Source organism: Mesoplodon mirus, assembly GCF_964341445.2.
Source record: "Mesoplodon mirus genome assembly, chromosome: 15".
Lineage (NCBI taxonomy): Eukaryota > Metazoa > Chordata > Mammalia > Artiodactyla > Ziphiidae > Mesoplodon > Mesoplodon mirus.
The window spans coordinates 35,553,723-35,581,421 of NC_138991.1; the positions used below are offsets into that span (position 1 = coordinate 35,553,723).

Here is a 27,699-nt window from a genome sequence, read left to right on the forward strand (position 1 = left end):
AAGTCCGCACACAGCAACGAAGACCCAACGCAGCCAAAAATAAATAAAATGAATAAATACAAATTTTAAAAAAGAATACATTTAAAAAAAAAGAAAGCAGGGGTTTTAGAAAAAAACAAATAAATAAATATCTAGGGCAGAGATCGTCAAAACGTGAGGGCTCCGGGACCAAATCAAGCCTGTCACCTGTTTTTGTATTTAAAGTTGCATTGGAATATGCCATGCCCATTGGTTTCCTCATTGCCTGTGGCTGCTTTTGTGCTACAAGAGTAATGGTAACCAAAACCTGCATGCCTGGGCCTTTGCCAAAAAAGTTTGCCAATCCCTAATCTTGGGGAATGGACCTGTGTTTGACTTTTTTTTTTTTTAAGAATTTATTTCTTTTCATTTTTTATTTACTTATTTTTGGCTGCGTTGGGTCTTCGTTGCTGCGCGGGCTTTCTCTGGTTGTGGCGAACGGGGGCTACTCTTCATTGCAATGCGCGGGCCTCTCACTGCAGTGGCCTCTCTTGTGCAGCACAGGCTCTAGGCACGCGGGCTTCAGTAGTTGTGGCTCATGGGCTCTAGAGCGCAGGCTCAGTAGTTGTGGCTCACGGGCTTAGCTGCTCCGCAGCATGTGGGATCTTCCCTGACCAGGGATTGAACCCACGTACTCTGCATTGGCAGGTGGATTCTTAACCACTGTGCCACCAGGGAAGCCCCCTGTGTTTGACTTTGATATTATTCAATTAGAGCCCAGACATTGAAGTTACTTATTAACTTGTAGGTTTCCATCCCATAGAGAAGATAATTCCATCAACCAGTTTTGTATCCAGTATCACAAACTTATTCCAACATTACCCAGACTCTCAAAATAGTCTATGAACCAGCTTTGCCAAACATTCATTTCCTCCTTGGAGTGTAATGAATCTCTGATACGTGTTCATAGCCTATACATTTTCTAAAATAAATTTATTATTTATTTATTTATTACTTTTGGCTGCATTGGGTCTTTGTTGCTGCGCACGGGCTTTCTCTAGTTGCGGCGAGTGGGGGCTGCTCCTCATTGCGGTGCTTGGGCATCTCATTATGGTGGCTTCTCTTGTTGTGGAACATGGGCTCCAGAGCGCAGGCTGAGTAGTTGTGGTGCATGGGCTTAGTTGCTCTGCGGCATGTGCAATCTTCCCAGACCAGGGCTCGAACCCGTGTCCCCTGCATTGGCAGGTGGATTCTTAACCACTGTGCCAGGGAACAGTGTACCAGGGAAGCCCCATTCTATATTTTTGAAACAGGAGGGAAGGAGGCAGGGCACAACCTTTGAAAGAATGACATAGCCCAAGTACATGATATAAACTGATTAGAACCCAATGGGTCCAAGATGGCGGACAAGTCGACTTTTTCCACTAGACCTTGAACCTCAGTATATGCTCACATCAGCAAGCTAAATGACACACCTACAGGCGCCATGACAGTTCCAAGACCAACCATAAAGATCAAAAAGTGGGCAGTGGCCCAACTCCTGGAAATCCCCGCCCCTTCTTAAAATAGCTGGAATACTCCCCCCACCCATTAGCCTATGAAATCACCCATTCCTATAAAAACTGACAACCCCATACCCTGGTGCCTTTCTCACCTTCTGAGATGGCCCACACTCTGTCTGTGGAGTGTGTTTCTCTCTAAATAAATCCACTTCTTACTTATCACTTTGTCTCTCACCGAATTCTTTCTGAGATGAAACATCAAGAACCTGAGCGTCATTAAGTCCTGAAACCAGGTGTGTGATCTCAGTTGGAAGACTGTGGGTCTTGGCAGGGTCAAAGTCCCAGCCGTGTGGGTTCAAGTCCAATCTGGGTTTTGGCCAGGTTGAAGTCCCGACATGTGGGTTCAAGTCCCAATGTGAGGTGCACAGTTTCATTTTTATGAGTCATTTTTTAAAGTATATTTGAAAATTCTACTTTGACAAGAATTTCCCAAGAGAAGGTTGGCGGGAACTTGCCCAGATTTCCTATGAGATGGGCCCAAAGGGTGAAAAAGGCACATACTATGTGAGCCGGGCCCGCTCAGGGCTTCCCGGGGTGCCTGCCCTGTACTGAATGCCAGCCTCCTGGGCTGTAGGCCTCTGAGGGCCCAATCAGACCCTCAAGACATCTGGGGCATCTGCCCCAGCCGCAGATGAATAACTGGCCTGGCGATCCTGGGGGAGTGGTGGTGTGGAATCCCTGGGCAGGTGGAGGGGGTGACCTCCAGTACCTGCCTGTACTGAGGGCAGGCAGGAGTCTCTTCTGTCCCTCTCCTTTTTCCAGGTGGCTCCAAAAAGAATGTGGCATCCTGGGTTGTAGGTAGCTCTGCCCGGAACCTGCGAGGAGAACCTAGGGGTGTTGGTACCCACAGGAGAGGTTGGGGGCGGAGCCAGGCACCCATTTGAATGCCCCTCTGGCTGCAGTGGCCATGCCCACATCGAGATCCACTGGAGGAAAGGGTGGTGGGTGTTGCCAGTGGGCGGCTGCATGTGTGCAGTTAAAATCCATAGTTCTGCTTGCTGCAGCCCGTGTAAGTGCACACCCAACTGTACACCTCTCTTTCCCCTTCCCTCCCTGCCTTGGGGGTCAGGAGACCCAGGGTCCATACTTCCTGACCATGAGGTCCTTGAAACCCAAGAAGATCCAACAGGCAGGAGGATTGGTATGAGGCCCTAAGGAAGTAGCCAGAGAAGCAGCGGTTGGTGATGGGGTCAGGGGGGAGCAGGCTCAGTCACCCTGGACCTGAGCCCTGGGCCAGGAAGGGTGAGGGGATGCCTAGCCCTGTGAAGAGGCTCATGAGGCCCATAGGATGGTAGCATCATGACCAAGAAGTGGTGAACATCCAAGGGATTGGGTTGGTGGGCTGTCAAGGCTGTGACCAGGAGAAAAGGTCGATATGGCCCCCAAAGCCATGGGGTATAGGGGAGCGGGGCAGCCCCTTGCATCTGCAGCCCCCTTTGCTTTTCTATGCTATCCCTCAAAGAATCCAGCATGCAGCCTGCCCAGATGGTCCTGCCCCAGACTCCGGCTAGTCAGCTGGGTTAAGGGTTCTGCCTGTGACCTGGGCCCTTGGGGACTGTCCCAGGTCTGGGATTCACAGGTGAGGCTCTGAGCTTGGTTGAATGAGAGTTTTAAGAACATGCTGGAAGACCCTGTCCCTTCCCTGTTTTGTTAATTATGTTGAAAGTTACTGTGTACCTAGGGATGGATTCGGAGGAGAGCGGGGAGGTGATGACCAGAGGAAGCCTTGCTTGGGACAAGGGCGTTAGCATAAGGGCCACTGCCAGGGCCAGGCCATGTGGTTTGAGGTTCTGAACCTGCCCCCACTTGCAGTCTTCAGGACATTTGGAGGAAGGGCCTGTTTGGGGGCTGCCAGGAGGGGCCAGCTGGTGAGACACATCAGGCTCTGCAGCTTGTGGGAGACAGATGAGTGGGACCCAGGGGTGTGGCAGGGACAGCAAGTGGGAGGAGAAAGGAAGTCCCCAGGATGGGGAGGAAACAGAGAAGGGGCAGTGGGGACGCACAGAGACTGTGCTGGCGACCCCGTGCTTGGCCACCCCCACCAGCAGCTGACCCCCATCACGAGATCTCAGAGCCTCCACAGTCACAGTAGGTTTATTGTCGGCAACAGAGCATCGCGATGCTCTCCCGGGGAGCACAGCTGTGGCCATGAGGGGAGCAGGGGTGGTGGTGGCCGGGAGCAAAGGGGGTGCTGAGGTCCAGGCCTGGTCTCCTGGGCCCCATGTTCCCTCCTGCCTCTTTGGGTCCAAGAAGCATCAGTCCATCTGGGTGTGGACCACCCTAGGGGGGGTTTCTGGCTGGGTCCTCCCTGGGCAGGAGAGGAGGGACCCTGGGGAGTCTGGGCTAGTGGCAGCGATGGCTGTGGGGCTGGCGGGGAGCAGTCAGGCCTCACAGAGGAGCAGGAGCCCCCGAAGTCCCCTGGAGATGTCAGGTGGGTGACGACGGGCCAAAGCCATATCAGCTCTGGATTTCTGGAGCCCCTGGGCTCCTTGGGCCCCTGGCTCCCCCAGCTCACTCAGCCCAGGAGAGACCCAGGCCGTGCACCCCAACGAGAGGGACTGAGGTGAAAAGCTGAGAGTGCACGGGCATCTCCCAGCACCTGGCGGGGCTCAGCGCGATGTGTGGGGCGGCCTCACGTCTGCAGCTCCAGGACGCGGCTGGGCTCCAAGGGTGGGGAGGCAGCTGGGCTGGACCTATGGGCCTCCTGGAGGTCCCGCAGTACCTGGAGGAGCTGGGCCAGTGGGTCCTCGGGGGCTGGAGGCAGACATGGGATGAGGGCAGAGCAGGCAGGGTCGCACCTGTCTGGAAGGCCCCACCCACCATCCCTGGAAGGGGGCTCAGGTGGGAAGCACCTACCTCCTCCGGGGCCCGTGAGCACAGGGCCTGCCTCTGGGCCCGCACTCAGCTGTCGGTGCTTCTCCCTGTGGGTGAGGACAGGATGTGAGGGCTTCTGGTGCCCTCGCCCAGAAGGCTGGGTGACCCAGAGTGGGCCTCCTGAGCTGAAGGGGGCTCCTAGGGGTAGGGGGCTGTTTCAATGTACAGGAAGAAATGTAGACCCAGGTCTCGGCCCCTGGTCACCTCCCGCTTCCCCCTGTCCAGCCTCCTCCTCTGGTCCCCCCTCATCCTCCACCTCGGCAAAGGTGGATCAAAGGAAGGCACTTGGGAAACCAAGCTTGAACCGTGTCACTTCCGTTTCAGAGGGCCCTTGGGGAGATATTCAAGCGGGGCCTGAAAATCCCCTAGTGTTACCTGGTCATGGAATGAGTTTCATTCTTATGGGAACAGGAGACAGGGACATTTTAAGCACGGCTCCTACCCGGGGTTCACCAAAGGTCCCCGGGTCGCTCAGATACAATCCTGTGCGCTTACACGGAGGGATGGTGAGCAGCCTTGCGGACCCTGTGCTTGAAGCTCCTTATTTAGGAATTCTACTGGCTCAGCCCTTTGACCATCTCCCTGATCTATTTTGGATAAAATAGATCAAACTCCTCCTCCTCAGTTGCCTTCTAGGCCCTAGGGGGTCCGTCTGATCCCTTACCCCTCTGCTCATGTGCTTATTCCACTTTTACTGTAAGAGGATAAACCTGTGTTGTTTAAGCCACCAAGTGTATGATAATGTGCTACAGTAGCCACAGAAGATAAACCCTAGAAGAGTTGGTGAGGAAGCACGGAGGATGCCCGGCACCCCTCTAGGCCCTGGGGGCAGGGGTGTGGGAGAGAAAACTGCCCCCTTTTGAACAGACTCAGGGAAGCAGTGCTCTTAGGAAGTGATGGATTGCTTTAAAATATCCCCGTGCTGAACCCCCCCCAACCAGAGGTTGTGAGTCAGTGGGGTAGGGCCCAAGCATCCTGTTTTTAAAAAGCGTTCTGTGTTTTCTAAGCTGGAGCCAGGGCTGAGAACCACTGAATAAAGCGAGTTGGCTGAGGGCAATCCTGGTGCTCTGAGGGCACCAAGGGAGGGCTCGGCAGATGAGGGGGCTGGGTCAGCCGGGGGGCACGGAGCAGCTACAGCCTGACCCTGGGCTTCCATAGCTCTTGGGACCTTCATCCTAAGATGAGCCAGCCTCATGCTGCAGAGATCCAGGTGCCCTCCCAGGTGTGGCTGCCATAGGCAGGAAGGTGCAGAGCCGGGTTACAAGGGAAGAGACCAGCCACTGCGGAGGGGCCCTGAACCCAGATCCCGGCTCCAGCCCCGGCCTGGCACATCCCCTGGGGCTGCCCAGGCTCTGCTGCGTGGGACTCGCTGCCCCTGCACAGGCCTCCTCACCGCAGTGTGGCCTCTACACCCAGCAGGTGCCGGTAGATGAGCTGAGCCTCCAGGTCATGGTCGAGAGGGTCATTCCACTCCTGCAGGGTCACCCGGGACCGCGTCTTGTCGCAACCCAGATCTGGGGGCAGAGAGAGGACAGAGTTACAGGCAGGCACTGTGAGCACTTATGTCCAACTTCCTGGAATGCAGATGGGGAAACCGAGGCCTAGAGAGGGCAAGGGACGCACTCAGGGGGCCCCTAGGGTGGAGCTGGGCTGGGGGCACAGCCAGGAAGTCTGGCCCAGGGCCTGCCTGTGGCTCCCCACACTTCCAGGGGACAGCCCCTCATCTCTTTCGGGTTCAGCTCCTGAGCCGTGACTGCAGGACATGGGAGTTGTGCAGAATACAACTTAGGGAGCTGGACTACTTTCTGGAAGATTCCTGCCTGGAAGGAAGCAGGGAGCAGCCTGGAACTGTAAGATCATGGTGAGGGGAGGCGGGGTTTTGTGCCTTGGAATGAGCCCGCCCTGCCACATGATGCTTTACAACCTTGGCAGAGACACCTGCATTTGCTAAGCCTTGGTTTCCTGCTCCACAAAATACGGCTGCCCAGCCCTGACTCGTAGCGCCCTGGGGAGCCCCACTGCACCAATGACAAGGGTTACTGTCACAAGGTTACAGCCAGAGGCTGCAGGTCAGGCCAACCAGCCAGGGACGCCCTCGTAACAAGCTGCCACTGCTCAACCTCAAATCCAGGGCTGGGCTACAGCAGGTGGGCCAGCTTCCGAGGGCCTGGAGCCCACCAGGCTCGAGGGTCGGCCTGGCCTGCAGGCCAGGGGCTCCAAGTGCTGAGTCTTCTCTGTGACTGGGGAGCGAGAATTTTGTAAAGCAAAGGGGACTTCCCTGGTGGCACAGTGGTTAAGAATCCGCCTGCCAATGCAGGGGACACAGGATCAAGCCCTGGTCCAGGAAGCTCCCACATGCCATGGGGCAACGAAGCCCGTGCGCCACAACTACTGAGACCGCATGCCACAACTACTGAAGCCCGCACACCTAGAGCCCGTGCTCCACAATAAGAGGAGCCACCGCAGTGAGAAGCCCGAGCAACACAACGAAGAGCTCGCCGCAGCTAGAAAAAGCCTGCGTGCAGCAACGAAGACCCGACGCAGCCTAAAATAAATTTATTTAAAAAAAAAATTTTGTAAAGCAGGTAGGGATAAGGAAGGAAGATCTTGAGCATTCTAGAACTTTACTGTCCAAGAGGTAGCCACTAGCCACATGAGGCCATTCATATTAAAATTAATTGAAATTAAAATAAATTCAAAACTCAGTTCCTCGGCTGCACTGGCTACATCACAAGTGCTCAATAACCACACGTTCAGGGCTGGCACATGCGCAGTAGTGGACAGTATAGATACACACCATTTCCATCATCACTGAAAGTTCTAGAAGCTTCTCTCTGCCATCCCTCCAGTGCCCAAGGCCCAGGGTGCCCCCAACTCACAGCTCCAGTATCGGGCTGCCAGTGTGGAAATATGCAAATTAGGGGTTTGTCTTCAGCCCTCATTAGCAAGGAATTCCTAAAGTGTGTTCCTTGGAACACTGGTTCTGCAAGAAGCTCATTCACTGGGCCAGAAAAGTGGTCCCTGGCAAAGGAATTTGGGAAGTACTCATTCTAACTCATTTTCAGGCCTCCTCCAGAGGCTCTGAGGTACCCACATGCATCACACACGTCAAGTGGCATTTCCCAAACCACCTGGTTACGGAACCCTTTCTGCCCAGAGCACCTGCGGGGCCTGGTTGGCCTCAGGTGAGTGCCCACAGGTGCCCAGGTAGCTCCCCACCAGGCCAGCGAGGCGGGGCTCCAGGGGCCTGTCGGGGACAGACGCAGTGCCATGGGGCCCTGGCCTTCATCCCACCTGTCTTGTCCCTCTGGTGGCAGCAGCTCCACTTGTCCCCACGGAAGACTCCAGGGTGGTAGGAGCCTAGCAGGCCGGTGTTGTTGATGCTGACCTTCCGCAGTGCAGATAGCCACTGGTTCAGCTCGTTCACACACTACAGGGGGCATGGGGGGCGGGCACTGATGAGAGGTCACCTCCTCCGGGAAGCTCTCCATCCTTGAAGCTGCCCTATCTCTCAGGACCACACAGTCCCTGCTAGCCCACTCGGCAGCTCTGAGTGAACTAGGAAAGGCTGCCCTTTCTCCAGACGGATGCAGCCCGCACCCGGCACATGGCTTGGTGAGCAGAGCGTGGGCTGGATTCCAGCCACCACTGGCCCCCTTGGCCATGCCCTTGGGCAGTCCACAACCTGCCAAGTGTATGTGGTGGTGGTGGCTCTGCCATTACCATTTTTTCCCTGTGGCTCTAGACTCTGACCCAACAGGGAGTCCTTAGAGGTGGGGCCCGTGGGATGGGTCTGTGACCTCCCACCCCTGCGCCCAGGACAGTCACTCCGGGGGACAAAGCACGCCCCCTCCCGCTTCACCTTCCTCCTGCTCAGTGTCCCCGCTCAAATGCTGCCTGTCAGAGGCCCTCCCTGAGCACCGCTCCTGCTGCACCCTCACGCTGTCCCCTCCCTGTCTCTCTCAGTCTCCACTGGTTCCCGTTTGACATTTTAAATATTTATTTATGGGTCTATCTTCTCCCCTGGGATGGAAGCTCCACGAGGGCAAGGCCGCTGTTTTGTCTGCCGCTGTAACCTCACCACTTAGAATAGTGCCTGGAACCCAGAAGGTGCTCAATATATATTTTTTAGATGAATGAATGAATGAATGAGTGAATGAATGGATTAATACGTGAACAGAGGAGAAAGGGACTTGAGAGTGCGCACCCAGAGCCACACACTCGCATAAGTGTGTGATTGTTATGTGTAGATACACACACACACACACACACACACAGAAACACACAAGCAGCAACTCAGATACTTGGAAATACAGTTTCCAAAAACATGCACAATGTAAAGCTTCAAGACATGGGGACACACCAGTTCACGCACCGGACCACACCCAGACCTACGTGTGGGTGCCAAAGCAAGGCCATGCAGAGACATGGGCACGGTCTCCCAGGCACCCAGACCCCAGGAGACACACACGCCGCACTCACATCAGATTTCACACCCCTGCTGTGCCTGATGCAGCCGACAAGGGGGTGGGAGGCTCACTCGATCCTCATTCCAGCCCACCCAGGCATTCTCCCACAGTACCCCTATTTGCAGGTGCCCCCTCGGCATGGCCCACACCTTGCACTGCAGGTAGGCGGTCTGGGACCTGCCCACGTCGTCCGTGTAGATGACCTGCATGACATGGGAGCTGCCGAAGCTCTTCTCCTCCACCTTTTCTGCTGCCCGGATGTGGGCAAGCTTGATGAGGGTGCTTTTCTGGGGGAGAGGGGGAACAGGGGAAAGGAGGCTCAGGGTCCTAGCCAGGGTCACTCCACTTCCTATCTCTGGGCCTCAGTCTCCCCTTCTGCAGCATCAGGGGTTGGTGTTGGGGATCCAGAGTGCCTACCCTTCCAGGAGCTTACTCTGAGAGTGACCTCAGCGAGGACAGAGCGCAGACAGATGTGCCTGGCCTCTGTGGGCTCCCAGCAGTCCTAGGAGGTCTGAGCTTTAGCAAAGTGCCAGGAAACCCAGCTTTCCGGGGCTGGAAAGCACTGACTGCTGTGGACCAGGCCCTGTGCCTTTGCAGTTATTTTCCCAACTCACCTTTGTTCTCCCAGGCCCTAAAAGTCACATCCCACCTCCCAGACCCTGCCCCACTCCTGCCGTCATCGAATTTGATGAGATACAAATGGGACAGACAGAAGCTCTGGACCTAAAACATCCATGACCCTGAGGGACTCCCAAACTGCTAAAGCTGAATCTACGCTGCCAGCGCCCAGATGCTGATCTCCTTGCTTCTGGAACTCACCAGGGCCCTTCAGCATCCGAATGACCAGTCCCCACGGCCCTCAGGCATCCAAGCTCACCACCCCTGCTGGCCTCAGAGACAAGCAGAGAGGGGCAGTGCCATCTCTTGGGAGGAGTGGGGAAACCTGGAGGGGAGCCCTGAGGACCCATGTCTGAGCCGTCTCTGGGTGGGGCTTCCCAAAGGATAGAAGGGACAGCCCAGAGGAGGATGTGCTGCACGTACTGGGGTGTCTGCTGGAGAAGAGGCAGAAAGGAGGCAGTTGTGCGGGCGGTGCTGCACAGGGAGATACACGGGGATGCCCAGAGGATGGCACAGCTCCGTGCCAAGGAGCGGAAAGGGGCCCAGAGCAGGGTGGATAGCCAGGCTTTGCCCAGGGAACCCGAGGGCCGGGCAGCTGCCCAGAGTGAAAGAAGCTGGAAAGTGGGAGGCCTGGGTTGAGGGGTCACCTGAGCTCCTTCACTCCCTCTGCCCCCACCCCAAACTGCACTGGTTGGGCATCCCTGGAGACCATCCCCCAGATCCTGGCTGACTGGGGGTTAGGTTGGCCCTGCTAGGGGGTCAACAGGTCCATTCAGGAAATATGTGCTCAGCCCTTTTTGGGAGCAAAGTGCTCAGGAGAGGCCAGCCCAGGGGATATAGTGTTTTCAGTAATACCATTGGTCTAGATCCTGCTCTGTGCCAGGCTCTGGACCCTTAGAGAGCTCATCTCATCTAATCCTCAACAACCTGGTAAGTAGGGACCATTATCTCCAATTTACAGGCCAAGACACCAAGGCTAAGAGAGGCTGACACACTTCCCCTAGGTGCACAGGGCAGGAACCCAGGACGCCTCTCAGCCCCTCTCTGCTTCCCTGAGCTCCCAGTGCCCCATCTTCCTCATGCACCTGACCTAGAAGCCAGGGCTAGACACTGCAGCCGCTGCCCACACCAGGACCCCCTGAACAGAGGACCTTCTTTCTCATGGGTCTTAAGTGACCTTGTGGCTGACACCAGGAGCCTGCATCTGCCTGGCTTTCTTCTCTGACCCCGGTGGACCGTGGGATGGGCTCCGAGGAAGAGATAGGTGCCTCCAGGGTGTTATAACCCCTCAGAGCCCTACTTGCCCTCATTCTTCCTTACCCACCTTGGAGCTGGGTGTCTTGGCAAAGCTGAGGGCCTCCGTGGTGAGGGAGAAGTGGAGCTTCTTAAAGGAGGAGGACATGAGGGGGCCCTTGCCCTTGGTCCTGTGTATGAAGAGTGGCCCCTCCTTCACCAGCGGCGCCTGCAAGCTCAGGGCCCGAAGTAGGTCCAGCTCTGTAGGCCAGGGAGGGAAGGCGACAAGTGAGCCCCCTGGAGGGGAAGGAGGGGCGGACTGAGGGCGGGGCCAGGGGCGGAGCAAACTTCAACAGCAGGTTGTGGGTGGAGCTGCGAGAGGCACTGAAGGGGGCGAGGCCATGGGGCGGGGCAAACGTGATCGGCAGGTGAGGGCGGGGCCGCACCGGGAAGCGCTCACCATCTTTCTCCTGGATGTCTACCAATTTGGTGATGAAGTCCTTCAGCTGGGCCACACCCTGGCGCACCGTGGGCTGCAGCGGTTCCATCCAAGCCTCCTTAGCCCTGGAAGCTGGTGTGTCCATGTTGCCCACGTTCTGGACCGCCTGGGGGTTGACAGCAAGAAAGGCCAGGCTCTGCTGGGTCAGAGGCCGGGCCACTGCCGTTCCCCCCACCCCCACCCAGTCTGTACTACTCCCACTGTAAACATGGAGGTTGAGATGGCACAGGCTCTACTCACGGGCCTACTCTATCCCCACTGGGGGTCAGGGGTAAACGGATCACAGCTTGAGACCTTTCGGGGACTTACAGTTGAGACCACTTGGGCCCAACCTAGTGACCTTCCTCTGCAGATTTAACAACAGATTCTGTTCCACTGGGTACCCTGGCCCCAACCTCGTGCCAAACACATAAGTGCAGCCTGGGAGTGAGTAGATCTGGGGGTTAGAAGACTCCAATTCACCCCTGACAGGCTGTGAGGCCTTGGGCGACCTCCTCCTGTGGACCTGTTCCCTTATCCATGAGACTGGGTGACCATGAGAAAGCTCTGTAAACTGAAGTGCAGTGCCACATGAGGGTACCGGTGGCCTGCCACAAGGCTTTTCTGGCGCCAGTGGGGAACACACGGCAGTCCAGGCAAGGATCCCTATTCAGTGGCCAGCTGGGCACCTCCCGCCAGCGTCCACAGCCCCGGACCTTGGCCAACAGAAGCAGGGTGCGGCTGGTGCGGGCGTCCGCGTGCCGCTCCCGCAGGTGGAAGAGCTTGGGTGCCATGATGGCAGGAGAGATGAAGCGCAGGCACAGGAAGCTGGTGACGGCGATGAAGGGCACGTTCTGGAGGGGTGAGCGAGCGTTGGGGGCTGGACTCCCCTAGGCCTGAGCTCTGACAGCCCCTTTCCCTTTGGCGCTGTCCCCACCTCTCCGCATCACCTTCCCACCCCCGGCCCCGGCCCCGCCCTCGGCTTCTAACCATCAGGCCCTTCCTACCACATCTTGAGGCTGCACCACTTCTTTTCCCCCCACTTTCTCCCCTCCGCCCAGCCCCACCGGCAGCGGGCGCACCTCGTCCTGGGCGCTGGGGAAGCGCTCGCGCACGCGCCGGAAGAGCTGGCGGAAGGTGGCGCGGACCACGGCGGGGCATGCGCGAACCGAGCGACTGAGCGAGCTCAACAGCGCCCCCAAGTGGGCGCGCAGCGTCTGCGCGCTCTGCTCCAGCACCTCAGCTTCAGTCTGCGGGCGGTGCAGCCCGGAGCACCTGAGTGAGCCCGGGGCAGACCCGCAGAAAGGTCGAGGTCAGCACTTGCACTCAAGACTCGGACAGGGGTACCCGGAGACACAGGCGTAGAAAGACATCAGCCAAGACAGGGACACAGAGACCACGCCCAGGTGGGCAGTGCAGACGAAAGGTAGACCAGGCAGAAAGAGCACTAAACACACACTTGAAGAAAGGGCCTGACCCCCCCCCGCCCGCCCACCGCGCCTTCAGGGATCACCCCTGGCCTTACCCTACATCCTTGACCTCCACCTTGCTGGGGTCCAGCTCCACGTACTTCTTCTCCTCAAACACCCTGTCAATGATGGGGCCCAGGACGCCGTGCAGATACCGCATTCCAGCCACCTGGGGGCAACCGCGAGCCGCATTGGTCCCGTCTCCCACCTCCTGCTGCCCGCCATCTTCCTCGCAGCTGGCCTCCCAGCCACCTCGGGCATCTATCCACCCAGTATAGAGCCAGGCACACAGGGCAAGGCGGCTCAACAAACTGCAGCTACATGAATGAATGAATGAATGAATGAGTGAATGAAATTCTTATCCTTAAAGGGCCCTGGACGGGAGACAGAAGAGTCAAGTTGAAGTTTCAACTCTGTCTCTTAGCCTCTCTGAACCTCAGTCTCCTCATCTATAAAACAAAGACAATATACTATGCAAACTCACCTTCAGAAAAGACTCCATGGACTTGGAGGCCAGAGAATTGCTCCGAAACAGGGTGTTGGCCTCACCTACGAGCAGAGGTTCCCATGGGTAGGGGGTTGGCAGAGGGACAAGGCTTTGGGGAGGAGGATGGAGGACCTTGGGGCTGGGGGCTCTGTGCTGATTGCTCAGTAACGAGCCTCCTGGCCACCTCCCAACCCAGCACCCCACCTCTGCCTTTTGCTCTTTCCTTTGCCTCCTAATCTGACCCTTCTCCCTCCTTAATCGGACCCATCAGCCTCCTACAGGAGGACTTTGAGGTTTCTCTCCTCCCAGCATCCCTGGAGTCCTGGGCTCTCGTCCCCCACCATGCCCTCAGACGGGCCACTCCCTCCCAAGCCTCACTGGTGCGACCCAGCTCCAGCTGAAAAAGCAGGTCCAGGAAGTCTTTGGCCAGTCCCTGCCCCAGGAAGAGCTTGAGCAGGGTGGTGGCCACGTCCTGGCGGCATTCCGTGCTTGTCGTCTCCTCGATGAGTAGGATCAGCTGCCCTGGGCTCTGCGGGAGGCAGCAAGGAGAGGTGGGGCTGCAGGACGCACAGGGAAAGCCAAACCCTTCACTCTGAGGACCACAGAGGACCATGGGGAAGGGGGGGGGCACTTTCCCAAGGGACGGAGGGGCCCTGGGCACTGGCTGGTTCCTTACCATCCTGACAGCTCAGGTCTCTGCTCTTCAGAGCGGGTTTAGAAGGACAGGGAGGACACACCTACTGTCCCTGGACCCTCCCACCTTCCCCCAGGGGCCCCCTCACCTGGGTGCCCAGCTTCACCTCACGGCAGAGCAGCTGCACCAGGGGCTGGTAGCAGCCGGAGGGCAGCACCATCTCGTCCCGCAGCCGCACCTCCAGCTGCAAGGAGCCCAGGTTGCCCCTGGAATGGGCAGCCTGTGACCTCTCCACCAGGGACCCAGGCTGCCCGGGGCCATGCCCCCTTCCCCACTGCCTCCGTTTTTCCTGCGGTCTCTCCACACGTGCCCTCCACCTTGGTTCCCTGCACTGCCTCCTCTCCCATTTTTTGCCCGGGCTGTTCTCTCTGTTTGGAAAGCTTTTCCTGCCTCCATCCTCAGAGGAGCTCTATCCGTCTTCAAGGCCTGGCTCCCCGCCACCTCTATACTCCTGTGGACTCCAGGCTTCACCCATGTGGACTCCCCAGCCTTGAGCCTGTCAACTCCCAGAGAATAGCTCCCGCATGTATATATTTTACACTGGAAGCAAATCAAATCCCCAAGCTTCAAAACAACCTGCCAGGGGAAACTGAGGCTCGAACAGGGTAAGCACCTTGCCACATTAGACCTAACTTCCAAGCTCCCTTGCTCTGACCCTTCTAGGGGAGGCCGATGACCAAGGCTTGACAGTCTCTACGGCCCCCTGCTGCCCGCAGCACAGCACGGCTAAGTGACACGTGGCTTCTAGAGGCCATCAAGTCCGCCGTGGCTGGTTCTGTGGAAATGCCTTGGAGCTGGACACAGGCGTGTGCCCAGCCCCTGCCCTGTTGAGGGTGGGGATGGAGGGGTCTGGGGCCTCCTGTGGAGAGACAGGGCTGAAGCATCCGAGGTGGGGGACACTGCTGGTCCGCCACTTCCGGGCTAAGTAGTGGGCAAAGAGGCCAGAGGGCTTCCTTGATAGGGCTGCCAGATTTACCAAAATAAAAATACAAGACAATCAGATAAATTGAGTATTTTTAATATGTTTGTCTCAGATATTGGATGGACATACACTAAAAAATTATTCAAGTTTTATCTGAAATTCAGTTTTACTGAATATCTTGTATTTTATCTGGTAATCCTTTTCCTGGAAAATTGGGAGGAGCTATGGCTCAGGGACACTGACTCAGAGCCTTGGGGACTTGAACACTGGTCTAAGGTCTGCAGAGAAACCCTTAAAGGGAAAGTATCTGAAGGCTTGTTCTAGAATCTGCCAGAAGACAGAACGCAGGAGACGTGTACTGCCTTGGAGCTCTGAGGACAGGGCTGAGTCCAGGACCGTGAGAAAGGGGGAAGAGGTGGGATCCGGCCAGATGGAGAAGGATGCTGGCCTGGTGGGCGAGGGCCACAAGAAACCCGGGGCGGCATCACCCACCCCTGACCAGCATACCTGTCTCCCTGCTGGCGCCAACGCTCTGCCTCCCAGGGCCCAGAGCCCACCAGCCCTGCCAACCCTGCCACCGAGCCACAGGCACTCACTCTTCCCGCCGACTCTTGGACGGGTCGGGCTGCAGCCGGAACCAGCCCTCCTCCTGCTGGGCCGCCAGGAGTCTCTGGACATTGAACACCACCTGGGGGTGGGTCAGAGGCGTTATGGGTCGGGGGGCATCCTGGGGCTGGGATCCTCAGGTCTCTTCCTTGCCAACTACTGTTCTTTTAAGAGGGGGTACCTTCCGAGGGTCCCTGAGCACCAGTGGCGGCTCTGGGGAGTCCCGGGCCTCCTGGGGATGGCCGGACAGGATGGCCGGGAGGGAGGCCGGGCGGGTGTGGCCTGAAGGGGCAGGGTGCTCACTTTGCCCAAGAAGTCATTGCGGCTGACAAGGTCCCAGTCCCAGGCCTCCACGCACAGCGCCTCCGCCGCCCCCTCTTCCAGCTCGAATTCAAACGTCTCGTTCCAGCGTGGGTAGCGTGACTTCTTCACGATCTGCCCAGAAAGGGGTCAGTGGGGGCGGGGCTGACGCCATGCGGCTCCCCAGGCCCAGCCAATGACAGACCCCCCACACACCGCACCTTCCCCGCAGGGGCCCTGAGGCAGCTTCCTCTCCTCGGTCCAGGCAGAGGCCCCGAAATAGCAGAGGTAAAAACTTCCTGTCCAAACCCCTACTTGGTTCTCAAGTGGGGAAATTGAGGTCCAGAGTGGGTAAGGCACTTGTCCAAGGCCACACAACAAAATGGTAGCAGGTTGCACTGAGAACCCAGGTCTCAACACCCTCCCCGCCAGGACTGAGCTCACCACCCTGGCTGTTCCCCAGAGGTGAGAAAAGTCGCATGGGCAGCTGTTGGACTTTGCAGATTAACCGCAGGTGGGCTGTCTCGGCCCATCTGGGCCAGGAGGGAAAGGCAGCTGAGGCCACAGGAGCTGGCACCAGAAGGGCTCAGACCCACTGTGCACTCTCGGAGAGGTGGCCCCACTTTTCTGAGCCTCCTCTGTAAGACTGCAGGCCCAACCTGACCTCCCAGGTGATGGTGAAAAACCCCTTGCCCCTTCCCGGTCCCCCAGCCTCCTCACCGAGGTCTCCTGCGTCCGGCCGTTGTAGCGCACTCTGACAAAGGGGTCAGATGCACCATTCCGGTCCTTGGGGGCTAGGTCCCTGCGAGGAAGGACAGCATCCACTTGTCACCAAGCGTCCCCTGGGCTAACACCCCACCACTGTGGGGTAACCCCACGCCGGGCTGGAAAGGCCTGGGCTCGTCCTGGGCCTGGCCAGCTGGGTGGCTGTCAGCTTTCCAGCCATTCACACCGCGGTCACCCCATGGACCCTTGGGGTGGGGGCGTCCTCCAAGGCTCCTTCTGACTCGGCCACTGCAGGTCGGCCGCTGCACCTCCTCTGGCGGGCGGGGCAGGCAAGGCAAGCTCAGCCGTGGGACAGCCCGGGCCAGGGGCGCCCCCCTCCCCCTCCCCCTTTCCAGGGCAAGGGCCACCTCCCTGAGCCTCGGTTTCCGCATCAGTAAAATGGAGAAGATAATCCCTTGAATTGAGGTGATGGGCTTCTAGAAGGCCTGTCCCCGCAATATCCCCCCTACTTGAGGGAGGCCTTGGTGAGCAGCCCCGACCACCATCCTGCCCTCTCTCCACAGATGGTCCTTTACGAAGCCCAAGGCTGGCCGCGGTGCCCCCAGCTTAGAACCCTCTGGAAGAACCACAAAGCCCAGCCCTGTTCCCTTCCCTGGAAATATTATTTTCTGCTCTTTTCCGTCTTTTCCATTTTATGCCTCTCGTGACTGCTTTTCTTTCCTCCTCAGAACTGTCCAATAAAATTCCAGAGTTTGGCCTTGAGAATCTGCCCAAAAAGATGAGGAGGAAATGTTTTGTCTGTTTCTGCCACAAAGGCAGCTCCTTACAGGCATTGGAGCCAAGGAGCCTGGGGGACGAGTCCCCTCACATGCCAGACAGAGGGCTGACCGACCACTGCCCCCCACTCCCACCCAGGCACTTGCTAAGAGGAGGCCGGGCTGGCCCAGCCATCGTGTCCCCAACAGTCTAGGCAGCGTGTGTGCACGTGTGTGCGTGTGTGCGTGTGTGCGTGAGCGTGTGAGTATGCGGGTTACAGAGAGTCCGGCCCGGGCGAGGCTGAGGAAGGAGGAAGTGGGTGAGCAGAGGCGTGGATGGCCCGCGAGGATGACAAAGCGTGAGGGACGTGACTGTGATTCTGCCCAAGGCCAAGCCTTTCCCAGCTGGCCGTGCCTCTTCCACGTACCGGCCCCAGGACAGAAAATAAAGCCAGGGGAGCCACAGGCCTCATGTTCAGGAGGGAGGTCTTCCTCCCAGAGTGGCCAGCCACCCCGCGGCTCCTCCACAGGTACCGGCCCGCCAGAGTGTGCCTCCAAGGGACGCAGGCAGAGGCTGGGGGCCACTGCCTGCTGCCACCCCAGAGCCAGGCAAGCAGCCGGCGGAGTTGAGTTGGAGCCAGACAGGAAGGTCTGGCTTCTCATGGAGTGTGTGTGACTCACACTCAGGCCCAGGTGGGAGTGGGGCCTGCAGCTAAAAATACCCTGCTAGGGGTGGGGGATTCCCTGTCTCAGGTGACAGGCCCATCTTCCCATCCAAGTCACTGTCGCTCCTGGAGAGAACCCCGCCCCTCCCATCTGGAGGTTTTCAGCAACTCCTTCCACCCCCCCACCCCACAGAGGACCCCCACCCATCTCACAAGTCGGGCCAAGTTCACATTGAAGTTAAAGCCAGGGGAAGCCCAGTCTTGGCACTGGGGCTCTATGATCAGGGTTCAGGGTCTCCTGTCCCCCATCACCCCCACTACTCTAGAATGCCTGAATTTCCGGCATTAGAACATCATCCCTTCCCCTAAGAGACACAGCCTCCTGAGCGGGGTCACCTGGGAAATGTCTTCAGGTCAGAGAAGCCGCCCCTGTGTGCCCAGGGAGGAGGCACGGGGTCAGGAGGTGGACTCGGGGGGAGAGGAGGCCCAGCATCCACAGTGGGTTTCTCTAGTTTTGTGAGGCCCACTGCCTAGTCTCCCAGGGCTCACCTGGCCTCCAGCACAGAGCAGCGCAGCCGGCAGGCCTGGGTCCCCGGCACCACTTCCAGCCGCAGGTGGATCTCGCCCTGCACCTCCTCATCAGGGTCGACCTCCGTCAGATGGGCCCATCCACTGAAACCTGAGGGGCCGCGGCTCAGCCAGGGCCCTGGCCCTTCTCTCTCAGCCCCTCCAGGCACCACGGGCCCCTGCACAGTCCCCTCGGAAGCCTCTCAAGCTCCCGCGAGGCAGGGCCGCTGTCCCCAGTGACAGATGGGGAAACTGAGGTTCAGAAGCTGAACAACAGTGGTTAAAAGAGCCTGGGTCAAAGTCCAAGTCCTCACTCTTGGGCCACGCTGCGTTTGGTGGCCCTGACCCTGACCCATCCTGGGACCGGCCTCTCTGCCTCAGTTTCCTCATCTCAAAACAGGGGGAGAGTGGCTCTCACCCAGGGGTGCTGGGAGGAAGGCCTAAGCCCAGACAGGTGTGCGACGAGGGAATGGCATCATTGGGGCCACAGGCAGGACAGGCCTCAGGCCTGGCAGGGGCCAAGAGGCTCCGTGAGTCAGCAGACGCCCCTGCCCCCAGGCCTGCCCCAGCCTCACAGACCGGAGCAGGTGTGTGCCGGGAAGGCCCCCTGAGAGTCACAGGGGCTCCGGCCAGCAGAGCCTGAAGCACCTCAGAGCTCCTGGTCTGAACCTTCACTGGCAGATGGGGCCTCAGTCCAGAGGAGGCAGCACCAGGTCACACGGTGAGGCTGGGGCAGGGCTGACCTGTGCAAACAACGTCAGCACCCCCAGAATCCTCCAAGGCGCTTTCCAGCCTAGCCCCGCTCCAGGCCAACCCCCTCAGACTTAGGACACTAGGACCCAGGCTGAGGGGACCCCGTGGGGTACAGAGCCAGCCAGATTGGGAGGAGGGGTTCCCACACCTTGGCCTCACATCATAAAGAGGCCCCTTCCTCTGCCTGCAGAGGCCTCAGGTCCCACCACTAGCAACCCCTCTTTGCCCTGGGGGGGATGTGGTCCCAACTGAGGGCGGGGGCAGAATGGGGCACAGAGGCCGGGGTGCAGGAGTTGGAGAGGGCCACCGGCCCTTCTGGGGAGGGTAGAAATGGCTTTTCCTGAGCATGGGGGCCTGAAGGAGCCCAGAAGAAGGGTCTCAGAGTGGAGGATGGGCCGGGGACTGGGCAGACAAGTCGGGGGCCAGGGGAGGGAGGCCAGGGGAGGAGAAGCAGGAGTGGGCTCCCCCCCGGGATCTTACCCTTAGGGTGAGTAGCCAGGGTGTCCCTGGTAAGGCAGACCTTCCCGATGACGTCGTCCCGGCTGGAGGGTGGAGAGGGAGACAGAGCTGGGCGGGGCTCGGTGCGGAGCCCAGGACCCTCCCACGCAGGTCGGGGGCCCCTGTCGGGAGCAGGGAAACTAACACACCAGTCACTTACCGGAGCCCACGGAGCCGGACCTGTGACCCTTCTGTAGGCCCTCTCATGGGCATGGGCTATGTTTCCGCACGTGGACTGACACGCATGCCCACAAACATGCCAAGCTCTTCTCTCCGGGGCCTGTTTCCTAGCTTGCAGCCCCGTGCACACACAGCCCAGTGCATGTGCACACGCGTGATGTGGTGAGAGCACAATGAATCCACACACACATACACAGACACCGCACATCCAAACCCTGCACCTTCCAGATCCCCCCGGGCTACCCCTCCCTCCAGGCTGTAAAGAGGATGCCGTGACTAGCAGTGCCAGCAGTGAAATGGGCCAGAGAGGGACAAGTGGTGGGGTCTGGGCCCCAGTTGAGGACTGGGGTTCCACCCACCTGAGGGCATCCTCGTCCATGACGTAGAAAGCCACCGAGTGGAAGGTGGGCAGCAGGTGTACCTGATACTCCTCGCCCCAGAAGGGGCACAGGGTCTTCCACACAGTGGCTGTCCTGCAAGAGAGGACCCTCAGCACTTGCCTGGGCCGCCCACAGGCCCCGGGCTGGGACAAGGCGGGGCTGTGTGGCTTGAGCCCACCTTTCCCCACATCTGCCTCCATTCCTGGGAAAAACTGCTCTGCTAGGTGATGATTCTCCCTGTCCCGGACCCACCATCCATCACCAATCATTCCCTCCTGACCTTCCTCTCTGCCCTGGGTGGGGCACAGGCTGCGTCTATCAGGTCATTTTCCATTTGGGGAAACATTTGGCAGGGGGATGGCCAAGTTGACTCTGGAGACAGAGAGTCCTCCTGGGGGCCCTGAGAGCCAAGGTCTGGGTCCTGACCCACAGAGGTCCTGTATGGGCAAAGCCTCACCCAGTTCTGGCCGAACCCCCCAGCACAGAACCTTCAACACATAGGGCTCAGCAGGGTATGTGGATGTGGGGAAGCTGAAACTCCCCAAGGACCCAGATGAAGGCTCAGGGGATCACCTTCATCCCAACCAGTTCTTGGACAGGCCACTTGAACCCTGGGGCCTTGGTTTCTCTGTCTGTCATTGAGACAATCAGAGCACGCATGTCTCCCCCCTCATGGTGTCCGTGCTCAGGAGAGAATCTGGAAAAAGGCGTTTGCAGTGAGAAGAACTGTGAGTCTGGCAGCCTTGGCTATCAATCAGCAGTGGACACCCAGATGGGCAGAAGAGCTGAGCGGCTTTGGCCGTGAACTTTGAGGCAAAGGCCTGGGTGAGAGAGGGGACCAAACAGCAAAGACCCTGCCAGAATCATGGAGCCCATGGAGAAAGGGATGCCCAGGGGAAGTGGCCCTTCTGGGCAAGTTAGTTCTTCTGTAAACAGGATGTGACGCTATTGTACGGAGCTCACTGCAAGTATTAAACGGGCTGGAAAAGGTTTCTCACAGGGCCTGGCAGAGACCACATTCCCTAAGTGACAGCTGTTGTAACTAGTCATCATCATCTGTCCCTTCTGCGGGTTGTAAAGAGCAACAGGGTCGGTGAGAGGCCCTTGGCTGAGCACCCAGCCCACGGGAGATAATCCCTCCGTGGGCGTTAAGGTCAGTAATTAGCAAGACTAGTGGGTCTTTCTTACCTCCTAGCAGGCGGTTAGGGCCTGATGGGCTCCAGGGAATCAGATGCTCCAAGCCCCCGCCACGTAAATCTCCACGCAAATCTCACACACAACACACACGCACACACACACCAGATGTGTGAGTTGGAACGGGCCGGGGGCAGCCCATCTCACTCACCCTCAGGTGGGGGCGGGGCGAGGGCAGTACCTTATGATGGGCTCGTTGTCCACCTTCACGATGCAGTAGGGGTCGCTGCTGCCCGTGCTGCAAGAGACGGGCGGGGAGGGGCTGACTGATGGGGCGGCCGGCCTTGGGCACCCCCCCTTCCTCCTCCAGGGGCTCCCAGTGACCTCAGGAAAAAGACGGTCAAGGCTGAGGCACCAGGTCCTGGGCTGGGACCCAAAGATTCCTCAGGCAGGAAAGTATACCTCCACCCTCCGTCTGGGAGGGGGCTGGTGAGGCAAAGGCAGGATCGTGCACCAAGGCTCCCCTGCCCGCTGCTTCTCCAGCTCGGGAAAGGGTGCTTCTCCTTCCTGCCGGCTCCCACAGCCGCCCACCCCCGCCCCGGCCCAGCCAGGGAAGACAGAAACAACAGTCACAAAAGCCTACCCTCAACCAAGTCAGCCCCTCACTCTCTCCGCTCAGACTTGGTTCCTCCTGTGCCTCCCGCCTGGACTGCCTTCCCACTCCTCCCAAGACCCCTCCTCAGTCCCCTTCACTAAGAGCCCTCTCCTGTCCCAGAGGCCCGGAGTAAGGGCTCCCCTGCCACCCCACCGCCACCCCGTCCCAGCGCTGCTAGTGATGTACTGTCATCAGCTGCCTCCCCTACCTGTCTCTGAGCTACCTGAGAGTGGGGACCACTTCTGTGTTGACAGGGCTTGGCACAAGACGGGGTCCCGTGAGTGTTTGTTGGATGAATGAATGAATGAACGAATAAAACCATCAGCCTCAAGCTCCCAGCCATCTGGAAAAGAACGAATGGGCCAGGCAACCCAGGACAGCTTGGTTCCTCCTGTCTCTGTTGGTGGGGAATTGATTCCTGGGGTTGAGGGCAGCCCCAGCCAGGCCCAGGGCCACTACTGGGCAAGAAGCGGGGGCGGCCTGTCTTCAGAAGTGCCCTTCAGGCCTGGCATCCATAAAAAGGAAGTGTATTTGCATGTTGGAGGTTGGGGAATTCCAAGCCCAGCTTCCCTTCTCAAAGTTTATAAGCAGCTCATGCAGCTCAATAACAAAAAACAAACAACCCAATCCAAAAATGGGCAGAAGACCTAAATAGACATTTCTCCACAGAAGATATACAGACTGCCAACAAACACATGAAAGAATGCTCAACATCTTTACTCATTAGAGAAATGCAAATCAAAACTACAATGAGATATCATCTCACACCAGTCAGAATGGCCATCATCAAAAAATCTAGAAACAATAAATGCTGGAGAGGGTGTGGAGAAAAGGGAACACTCTTGCACTGTTGGTGGGAATGTGAATTGGTACAGCCACTATGGAGAACAGTATGGAGGTTCCTTAAAAAACTAAAAATAGAACTACCATATGACCCAGGAATCCCACTACTGGGCATATACCCAGAGAAAACCATAATTCAAAAAGAGTCATGTACCAAAATGTTCATTGCAGCCCTATTTACAATAGCCCGGAGATGGAAACAACCTAAGTGTCTATCATCGAATGGACTTGAGGATACGGGGAGGGGGAAGGGTAAGCCGTGACAAAGCGAGAGAGAGGCATGGACATATATACACTACCAAACGTAAGGTAGATAGCTAGTGGGAAGCAGCCGCATAGCACAGGGAGATCAGCTCGGTGCTTTGTGACCGCCTGGAGGGGTGGGAGGGTGGGAGACGCAAGAAATATGGGAACATATGTATATGTGTAACTGATTCACTTTGTTATAAAGCAGAAACTAACACACCATTGTAAAGCAATTATACTCCAATAAAGATGTAAAAAATAAAATAAAATAAAATAAAGTAGTCAAACTCAAAAAAAAAAGGGATCTTCCGGCAGAGGAAGCTACTGAAGACAAACATCTCCAAAGGTTCTCCTGACACTGATGGGAAATGTCTCCTAAGACTTGGTCCCCCCCTCCCCGTAGAGTGGGACCTGTAATGCCAGCTCACAGGGTAGGTTCCCTGGGTCCCTGGCATCATGTGAGGCCCAGCCCGTGGGAGGTGTTTAGTAAAGGTTAGCACTGCCCTAGATTCCTCCTCCTTCCGTCTGTAACCCTGTCCTCCATCATTCAAGAGCCCTGTCCTCCAGAGAGCCCCTTGGGAACATCCCAGCTTGCATCCCACCGCCTCAAAGCCAGGGGACTCCGGGCCTCAAGCAATCAGGGCCGTGGGAGCTGGGCTGGATGGCCGGGCCCAGGAGCTGCATGGGTAACTTGGAGCAAGGAGGGAGAGGTCAGGGTGGGCTGAGACCTCAGTGGCTGCCCCCCACCACAAGGCCTCCTCTGCCTCCTGGTCTGGGGCCTCCTGGCAGCCCCAGGGGTGAGGAATCTCTTGCTTTTCCCTGTAAGCCCAGCACTGCCCACTGCTCAGCTCTACGAATGAATCCCTACTGAACAGTGAGGTTTAGGGCTCCTGTTGCAGGCGGGGTCACTGGGGTGGGCAAAGGCCTGCGGGCAGGAACAGACCTAGTGTGCAGGGCAGCCATGAGCTGGGTGGCTGGATCAGAGGGGTGGAAGGGGGCAGTGTCAAGAGTGGGCTGAGGCCAGATTTAAGGACCTGAGCCCAATTGTGGCCCCTGGTCAGCTGCTGGGACTTGGGCCTTCTGCCCTGATGAGGCCCTTGGGCTAGGCCCCTCTCCCACTTCTCTTTCTCCAAGCCACTCACTGCCGCTGCTGGCCCAGCCTGGCTCCTTGTGGGGCCTCTATATTTAGGGCCTTGGCAGTTTCCAGGCTGTGGAATGGGGAGGATCAGGGTAAACCCCGAAATAGTCCCGGTCCTGTCCCCAGGGCCACAGGGCGTGGGAGCCAGGGGGTCACTGGTCACCATAAGACTCAGCTCCTGTATGGCTGACCCAGGCACCCAAGGATGGGAGGAAGCATGACAGAAACAGGTGGGCTCTGGAAGCTGTTGGTGATAGGGTGCACAGCTGTGCTCTGTGCCCTTAAGCGGACTAAAAACCCGTGAGTGGAAGTGGCCGGGAGGCAGGTGGTCACTGTGTGATGATGCCCTTCCCCAGAACTGTCTCAGTCAAGATGGGTCACCATGGATGAAAGTGAACTCCCCATCCTCAGAAGCATGCAAGTCCCAGCTGGAAGGGATGCTGCTCGGGAGACAAGCTGGGGCTGATGAGGTCCAGTGGGGCAGGCTCACCACCCCCTGTGCCTCCAGCACTTGGGGAGGGTCTCCTGTGATCTCCAAACCCTTGCCGTGCCTGAGACAAAGGCTCTGCGTGGCATTTGCGAGTCTCGGTCCCCACTGAGGCCCCCCGGCAAGCTTGCAACCTGGGTCCAGCTAGGTTGGCCTGTCAGCAGCAGACTGGGTTTGAATCCTGACTTCTCCCCCTACTGGCTATGTGGCCTTGGAAAAGGACTTCCCCATCCTGAGCCTCGGTTTCCCCATCTACAAATGGAGCATACCTACTTTATAGGGTTAATAAGAGGATTAAATGGGAAGGTCCTGGACACACCTGAATCTCCCCTACTGTGGACCAGGCGCCCCTTAAGGGACCTGGCATGCCAAGACGAATGAGTCATGGTTCCTGCCCTTAGAGTCACGTGGTGCAGGCAGCCCACGAAGAAGCAATTGCCACCAAGGGCTTCGTCTTAACTCCAGCTGACCCGAAGTGCCGGAAGGCATGGGAAAGGGGCAAGGAACACTGCCCAAGGGCACCAGGGAAAGTCCTGAAGAGGAGTAGGAGTTTGGAAGAGGTCCTAAAGGGTGAATAGGAGTTTTCCAGTGAACCCTGAAGGGGAGTCCTTGAAGGCAGAAGACTCACACATGTGCAAAAGCAGGGCTGTGAAGGCCAGTAGCCCAAATGTGAGGGGCTGAGGTGGCGGAGGTTCACAGCTGGATTTAAGAGATGGTTGACGGGTCAGACCTGCGCACACCAGCCTCCATGCGGAAGGCAGAGGAAAGGAGGTAGGGGGAGGTGGGGAGGCAGGAGGGCAGGGCAAGGAAAGAGATTCTGGAGGCAGAACCCTCAGAACTTGGTGGCCCCTCCCCTGGGGATGGAGGCACCTGGTGGGGTCCCTCAGCTGTGCAGAGGCAGGGCTGGAACGGGGCACTATGGCTCCCAGGTAGGCAGAGTCCACAATTTCACCGCCCTAGGCTGGGGAAAGCCTAGAGTCAAGCACTAGGGCCAGCGCTGCAGGGATGGGGAGGGAGGCAACAGATGGAGGGGCTGCTCCTCCCAGGCACCACCAGCCAGAGGAGGCCAAGCTGACCTAGATACCAGTGCCCGCGTGGGGGGCGCTTAGAGGCTGGGCCTGGAGGCCGAGACCCTTCTCAGAGCTCATCTGCCTTCCCACCTGAGAGACCACATTCCCAGCTCCCGCCCCAACACCCCCCCCACGCAGCGAAACCCACCTTGAGACAGCCCGCCCAGCACCCTCCCTCACCCATTGCCATGGCAACTGCTGAGCCTGGCCTCCTCAGGCCCAGGGGGCCTTGAACTGGAACTGCTCATGGCGCTGAAGGTGCTGGGAAACTCACAGGGGCCACTGTGCGCGTGAGGGAGATGCCCTTGCCCCGTCCTCCTGCACCCCACTCCCCAGTCCACCACCTCTCTGCATCCGGGAGCCCTCTGAGGAGCCCGGGGGTGGGGAGGCTGCCAGACTTTGGACCGTATGCTGCCTCCGGGCACCCCCGCCCCCGCCCCCTCCTCTAGGCAGCCAGGCCCCTCAAGCTTTGTACTCTCCACTGCTCTTATCTGAGAGGGATTCCCACCTCCAGTTTACAGCAGGGAAACTGAGGCTTTGGGGACAGTGAGCTGCCTAAGGCTCATGCAAGGGAGCCAGTGATAGGATCGGACTGCTCAGCTCTGGCACCTATTGAGGAGGGTGGGACAGGGGCTTCGGAAACCTCCTCAAATCTGGCCAGGGGCCAGGGAAGGTCCTAGGTGTCAGTGCTTGTTAGGAGCCCTAGACTCAAGACCTTGCTCCGCCACTTGGAGCCAACATTTCACGTCTCTGAGTCTCGGTTTCCACATCTGTAAAATGGAATGGTGAGAACGACCTTGCTGGGTGGTTGTGAGGATTAAAGGCAATGGCTCAGGTAAAGCCGAGGGTACAAGAGCAGCTGCTACCCAGCTACCCCATCCTGCACCGGTCCCAGCCTCCTGACCTAAGGTCCACCCTTCAGGCCAGCCCCTCCCTTCCCAAATGCACAGCAGGAAGCCCCAGGACAGCCCCTGGGCCCCATGGTGTTTCCCGTGCACTCCCAGGTACTAAGGGTTCCAGAACTACTGAGGAAGACCCCTCGTTTCTAGGGGGGCACCCCACACCCTCCAGCCACACCCCGCTCCCCCCACCCCCCGCCGGCAGTGCATGGAGACAACTCCTTTTCGATGTCACCCCCACGCCCAGCTCCTGTGCTATCAAAGCCCCTTCCCCTCTTGAGCGGCCGTTCTCTCCCTCCCTGTTCACTAAGGCCCCTTACAGATCCCCGCGCCTCCCCAGACCCCGGCCCCTCCCTGTCACTCCCTGTCCGGTGCTCGCAGCAAATCTCACTGTCCCCATTTCCCTGCCAGTCTCCCACTGCAGCCACACTCGCCACACCCTCACCACTGCTCTACTTGTGAGCGGGCCGTGTGGACCCCAGAAAGGTCAGGCAGGCATAAGGGGCGGCGCCCCTCCCCGGAAAGTTGGGTTTCCCTCCTCCGGCCGTTCTCACATGTCCTTGGCGGGCAGGTTCTTCCCCTCCACGATGCGGATGAACAGCGAGCTGCGCTTGGCCATCGTGGGTCCGCGACGCGGAGTCCTGGCACCAGGGGAGCCGGACGCCAGGGTCCAATGCAGCGGCCGGCGGTCGGGCGGGCGCTGGACTGGGCGCGGGGGGGGCGGGCCCCTCTGGGCCTGGTAGGTAAGCGCGGGGGCGGAGGAATCGCTCCTACTTCATTCACCCCGCCACCGCCCCATATGAGGAGGGAGGACACAGCGCCCGGGCGGACCAATCGGACGCCGGGGCTCCCCAGGGTGGGCGGGGCCGACCCGGGCCGCGGCGCTCATTGGGCACCTGGGGCGGTTTAGGGGAGGGGCCCGCGCTGAGGGGTTGGGGAGCGCAGGCTGGAGCTGAGGGGCGATGGGCGCCCGTCTAGTCTAGTGGAGCCGTAGGGCCCCCAGTGACTTGCGCCACCGGTCCTTGTGGGCGGC

The 27,699-nt window shown here is 58.4% G+C and overlaps 1 protein-coding gene across 3 annotated transcripts; it reads right to left on the bottom strand.

Annotated features, from left to right (window-relative positions):
- Nucleotides 1–3,614: 3,614 nt before the first annotated feature.
- RASA4B (RAS p21 protein activator 4B) lies at nt 3,615–27,329 on the bottom strand. 3 transcript variants are annotated; one of them, XM_082644566.1, is made up of 21 exons: nt 27,221–27,329; nt 21,570–21,626; nt 20,174–20,287; nt 19,617–19,678; nt 18,366–18,495; nt 16,391–16,472; nt 15,674–15,805; nt 15,361–15,452; nt 13,931–14,048; nt 13,527–13,677; nt 13,146–13,210; nt 12,718–12,830; nt 12,275–12,467; nt 11,909–12,046; nt 11,175–11,319; nt 10,806–10,975; nt 9,013–9,150; nt 7,689–7,824; nt 5,788–5,908; nt 4,377–4,441; nt 3,615–4,274 (listed from the first exon to the last, which is right to left on the bottom strand). In XM_082644566.1, exons 1-21 carry the CDS (start codon nt 27,283–27,285, stop codon nt 4,153–4,155), a joined length of 2,409 nt encoding a protein of 802 aa, XP_082500692.1. In that variant the 5' UTR covers nt 27,286–27,329; the 3' UTR covers nt 3,615–4,152. The 3 variants fall into 3 exon arrangements, with proteins under 3 accessions (XP_082500692.1, XP_082500693.1, XP_082500694.1); XM_082644567.1 differs by lacking the exon at nt 9,013–9,150; XM_082644568.1 differs by lacking the exons at nt 20,174–20,287; nt 21,570–21,626; nt 27,221–27,329 and adding an exon at nt 19,795–19,965.
- Nucleotides 27,330–27,699: the final 370 nt, after the last annotated feature.